The sequence below is a fragment of the Geospiza fortis genome, unplaced genomic scaffold (assembly GCF_000277835.1).
Source record: "Geospiza fortis unplaced genomic scaffold, GeoFor_1.0 scaffold54, whole genome shotgun sequence".
Lineage (NCBI taxonomy): Eukaryota > Metazoa > Chordata > Aves > Passeriformes > Thraupidae > Geospiza > Geospiza fortis.
Genome location: NW_005054301.1, coordinates 6445518 through 6451274, shown reverse-complemented (window position 1 = coordinate 6451274; position 5757 = coordinate 6445518). Strand labels below are relative to the sequence as shown.

Below are 5757 nucleotides of genomic sequence, written 5' to 3'. Positions count from 1 at the left end.
CTGGGGGAACTTGCACTACTGGATGCCACCAGCCCATCAGTTTAGGTGAGGGAACGTGACCTGCAGCTGTTTCTTATCTGTTACAATGCAAAAGTGGCCAGGTTAGGTAAAACCTTTATCAGCAGCAAAAAGCTCCCTTGGTTACTTCTTGGTGCTGAGGTGGTTTAGTGAACACTTGTCTGTCGTGTTCTGCATGCTTCCCTGGGGCTGTGCAGGGAGAAGCGTTCCCTTTGCATCAGGTCCTCTGTGCTGAGAGCTGCTGGGTTTGATCTGGCCATGAACCAAGCCCCCTGGCTTTTCTGACTTCTGGTTCTGATTTCCCCAAGCCTCTCTCCACCTGCCCCAGGAGTTCCCTGCTGCTGATTCAGCTGTGGGTTTTGCCTTAGGATTGCTCTGGGACGCAGGAGCTGACAATGACATTGAGGCTGTGAATTTATTGCTGAAGAAAAGGATTAATCGCCATTAGCTGTGCCTCCAGCTCTTTCTCAGTCTATGAGGGGCTGGGAAATGCCAACTAGGACAGAAATACCAGGGTTGTTGCTGATGCTTTCTAGTCTATATCAACTATGTCCTCATCCTCTTCCGGGTGAAAAATGTCTGTCTTGTCTTTCTTGGCTCTTCTGGTGGGACAGTGCTCAGCAGAGCTTGGCTGCTGCAAGGGGAGCTGGCTGGCTCCTAAAGCATTTGACAGACCACAGAGAGGGAGGACTTGGGCTCTCTCAGCCCTATAGTTTTCCTGAGTTGTGCCTTTGTTTCAGCTCCTCAAGCTCATGTCACTTAATATAGGCTTAGTCAAAATTTCTACAGACTTCTAGGAAAATAACAGTGTAGATCTGACCTGAAGTGACAATTCCATACCTTCTCAGACCAGGATTTTAGGACAGGTTTATCTTCCCTGCTTCACAGCTGTGTGCATTCTCCTGTGTTTGTCTCTAGTAACTGATGCCCTACAGCTGTGGGAGCAGCTGTAAAACGTTCTGGCCTCTGACATGCAGGAGATTGTGGAGAAGTTTGGAGCAGGGGAAGGGATGCAATTGGTGACTACCTGTCATCTGATTAAAGGCAAGGGGCAGACGCAGCAGCACGGAGGCTCCTTGTGATGAAGAACTTCTATGTGTCTGTGTGATTCTGTGGCACCTCGTGTGGTTTGTTCAGGCCAGGGGCCATAGATGTTACAGCACTAATAACCATATCTGCAGCAGGGCTGAAAACTGGGAGAGTTCTGGCTGGACATCTGCTTTACTGTACAGCTGCTGCTTTTTCTGCTTCTGCTGTTCCTCATGTACCCACAGGGCTGTGAGTGCATAGTCGTACCTGTGAAGTGTTGAGAGAAGGTGAGCTCTGCTGGGCTGTGAACTGAGCAGGCTGCAAAGTGATGCTGTACATAGTAGGCATGATATGAGAATGAAGATTAGGAGAAAATGGGGGAGATTTGGCTTCTTGAGTGAGGTGTTGTGGTCCCTGAGAGAAAACTGGCCCAAATAAGGGGGGAGAGTAGGCTGGCTGGGGACAGGCCTGAGCTGCCTGACTGTGAAAGGATGCTGAAGAGGGCTGCACTGATGAAGCTGGAGCTAAGACCCATGCAGCCATCATGAAAGGAGTGCTGGGGATAGAACCACATGGGAATCCAAAAGCTGAACAAAACTTCTGGATTCCTATGTGGAATCCAGTAGAAATACAAAGCTTTGACCCTTTGTATTTCATGAGTGGGAACGGGCATGCAGAGGGAGGCAGGATAGGACTGGGACCGGCTCAGGCAGGGAGGAGTACTCCATAAAGACTCTGTAGTACCGACTCAGTGCTTGCACTCTGTCTGTACTTTTGGGTTGCCTCCTGCCTGGTAGCTCATCCAAGAGAAGCCCTCCTTTTGTGCCTTCTCCTTAGCTGGTGGTGTGTGTCGGCTGAGCAGCAAGTGGCATCTGGTGTTGGCTCAGGTAGCGTAGCCATGGCTTGGGCTGGCTCTGTCACTTCTATCCGAGGTTCTGTGGCAGTTTTTGGTGCATGCAATGGGTGCAGCTGCAGTGCCCTGCTCCGAGGGAGAAGGCAAGCTCCTTGCCCCTTCTTCTGTTGAGCTTGAGCCAGGTGCGTCCATGGCCCCATGCAGGGTGGTTCTGTCACAGGTTCTTTCCTGCAGCGATGACATTTTCCCTTTGAGGGAAACTTTTCCCTGGGTGCACCTAGGAGAGTAGTAAAATGGAAATGATGGAACCACTAGAGGGAGAGGTGGGTGTAGGAGTGATGCCAGGCCAAAACCAGGTATGCAGTGGTAGGAGGTGACCTGGCTTCCCACCCCATGGGTGCAGTCCCTCCTTAGTTCTGCTTAGACTAGTGGAGGCTGTGTGCCATATGTGCTGCCCACAGGAGGTCACTGGTGAGCAAGCTGAGCTGTTCCATTCCCGGGTCTGCCTGGTGAGGACTGGAGCTTCCTCCTTTGTCCTTGCAATGTGCATGGTGGCCTTTCCTCTACATTTTTCCCCCATCCTATCCTTTGGTCAGGAGCTGGATTTGGAGGCCAGGTCACTGCCAGTCTGGAGTGTGCAATGTCTTCATCTCCAGTGACTTCCTTATTTTTGCCATCCTTCAGGATGATCCAGAGGCACCAGCTGGTGCAGTCTGTGCTGCAGGAGCTACAGGAAGCCACCGAATGCTTTGGTCTGGAGGGCCTCACCAGTGCTGCGCTGGAGGCAGAGAGGACCTTGTCATCTTTCTCCCTGCCTGGTTATTGTGGAAGTCAGTTCCAAGAGGAGCTGGAGGTTGACCGGGTAGCCAGGAGCCTCTATCCTGAGGATGCCCCAAGTAACATGCTGCCTCTCGTTTGCAAGGGTGAGGGAAACCGCCTCTTTGAGGCTGCTAGCGTGCTGCTCTGGGGCAACCCCAGCCTCAGCCTGGAGCTGCAGGTGCGAACTGTGGTGGAGATGCTGCTGCACAAACAATACTACTTGAATGGCATGATTGATTCCAAAGTGATGCTGCAGGCTGCCCGCTACTCCCTCTGCACTGAGGAGACCCCGGAGATGACCAGCCTCCCCATGGCTATCCTGGAAGCCATCTTTGATGCTGATATCAAAGCTACCTGTTTTCCTGGCACCTTTGCCAACATGTGGCATGTCTACGCTCTTGCCTCAGTACTGCAGTGTAACATCTACTCTATCTATCCCATGAGCAACTTGAAGATCCGACCCTATTTTAACCGGCTGATCCGGCCCAGGAAGTGTGGCCCACGAACTTCCACGCTACACATCATGTGGTCAGGGCAGCAGCTCTCCCGGCAGGTCTTCAAAGCACAGTATTTTGTGGCTGTGGTTGGTCTGGAGGAGCTGGAACCCACAATACCTTCACCAGAGCCTCCTGTCCAGCCCATGAAGACCCTTGAGCTGCTGAACAGTGACCCCCAGCTGACCTACTCCAACCTGCGTGACCGCTACAGCATTACCAAGAGCACCTTCTACCGCTGGAAGCGCCAGTCTCGGGAGCACCGGCAGAAAGCGGCTGCCAGGTTTGCAGCTAAACACTTCCTGCAGTCCTGCTTTCAGGAGGGCAATGTAATCCCCCTCCAGCACTTCCGACAAATGTTTCCAGAAATCTCCCGATCCACATACTATGCCTGGAAGCATGAGATGCAGAGCACAGTCAATGGTGATACCTCTGCTCTGTCGGACGCCCACAGCTTGCAGGAACTTCACAGGGTTGTCCCAAAAAAGGCTGATGTGAATGAGCAAAGAAATCCACAGGGGAGCTTAAAATCCCCAAGTACTTCCCCAGATCCCATTCAAGCAGGAATCTTTATGCAAGGAGCCAAATCCTACCTGGAGAAATGCATTTCCATGAACACTCTGGTGCCTTACAGATGCTTCAAACGCAGCTTCCCAGGCATCTCCAGGTCCACTTACTATAACTGGCGAAGAAAAGCGATCAAGGAGAACCCCAACTTCAAACACCCCCAGTCACCCTTGGATAACCAGAAAACTCTAGCTATAGGAAAGCCATTCCTGCAGTTGAAGCCAAGCAGTGTCCCTGTTAGGAAGAGACGGAATGGAGACCAACCAGCATCCAGGAGTCTGCTGCAGCTCCATCCTTCTCTGTGCTGGAGAAAGCAGCTGCGAGATGTGGCCAGGAGGCAGGTCCAGCAATGGCAGCTGCCGTTCTGCAAGTACCGCCTGCGCTATCCATCTCTCTCCTCCACAGCCTACTCCTGTGCCTTCCCTGGCACCTCCAAGAGCAGAGCCAGGCCTCAAACCTCAGTGCCATGTGGAAGTAGCCACGAAGCACACAGATAAGCCAGTGCCTGCTGTGCCGTGCAACACCAGCATTTCGGGCTATGCCGTGTCGGAGAGAGCCAGCAGCGGGATGTTTGTGATGGATGTGATTGCCACTGCCCAGTTCAAGGCACAGGCCAAGCTGTTCCTGCAGCAGCGCTTTGAGTCGAAGACCTTCCCAACCTACAAGGAGTTCAGTGCCCGCTTCCCACTCACGGCCCGCTCCACCTATTACATGTGGAAGCGCGCCCTGCACGATGGGCTGACGTTGGTGGATGCCTGAGCTGGCCACAGCTCCTCTGCTGATGTGCCCTTTGGCCCTATGGTGCAGTGCCCAGGTTGGGGCCTCGCTGATTTTTGTTCTGGTTTGGTTTTGTTTTGTTCCTAGTCTCTGGCTTTCTTTTTTGTGTGGTTCAATCAGGTATGGGAGCATCCTTATAGTGCCTATTGCCAGAGGCTGGAGGAGTGGAAGGAGAAGGCATTGAGTATCCCAAGGGAGAGGGGCCAGGTAATTTTCCTTTCTTTGTGCTCAGAGGATGAGCAAGGGAGGTAATACTGTGCCAGTGTCATGGGATGTTGCTGGGCCTCATGAGATGGATGTGAAAGTCTCTCTGCCCCAGGCAGTTGCTTGAATGAGTAATGTGGATGTTCAGGATGAGCATGGAGGTGCCTAGCATCTCATCAGTGAGCAGAGTAGTAGTGGCTCAGCTGTAGGTGAGGTTTGGGAAGTGCTCAGCTTTATGTAAGAAGCATCTTTGGGCTTTTCCCAGCTAAGGAGAATAAAAGCTTCATTTGGGATGAGTGAGGCTCTTACTTGTAATACCTGCCTCTGGCTGCCCTGATCTTTCCTAGATGGAGCAGAGACTGGTAGATGAGGGGACTTGTTTGTGTCCTCACTGTAATCGGTATGCTGGGAATGCTAAGCTAGGAGTCAGTGTCTTTTGCAGGCCCTGGAGAAGCTGTCCCTGACCTTTCAGGTCTTGTAGCAATCACATTTCACACAAACCTTTATTCTCTCAGCTGGCAGCTACCCTACTTTTTCTAGGGTCTCTCTTCCTGAAGTCTAGGAGAATGCAGAGAGACTGCAACTTGTGTGCCCTGCATCCCCTGTGCTGTGCTGCAAGCAACATGGATGCGTATTTCTCACTTGTAAGAAACCAAAACAATAAAGACTCTTCCACTCCTTGTCCTGTGTGGTTTCTCACTCTCACTGCATGATTTCTAGGCAAGGCTTTTTTCCCCTCCCTGTCTTCTTTCTGAAACTGTTGAATGGGCAGGAGAGACTGTGCACACCGCAATCACTGTTCCTGAGAAGGTCCTCTTCTGGTTCCTGGTGGGGAGTGTCTGCTGCTTGATGTTGCCTCTCTGGAGGCCTGGCTGGAGCTGTGCTTTCCCTGGTAGGAGCCTAAGGCTTGCTTTCCAGAACAGATGCAAGGCTGGAGATAACCCAGTGTGCCCAGCCCTGTGTGACAGCAGGGGTGCACAGACAGTGTCTGAGGTT

At 52.2% G+C, this 5757-nt stretch overlaps 1 protein-coding gene across 1 annotated transcript; it reads left to right on the top strand.

Moving 5' to 3' along the window:
* Positions 1–2548: 2548 nt before the first annotated feature.
* Positions 2549–5430, top strand: VRTN (vertebrae development associated). Its single transcript, XM_014311678.2, is given in 2 exon segments — positions 2549–4189; positions 4191–5430. Coding segments are annotated over 2 exon segments (1953 nt in total). The 5' UTR covers positions 2549–2585; the 3' UTR covers positions 4540–5430.
* The last annotated feature ends 327 nt before the right edge of the window (positions 5431–5757 follow it).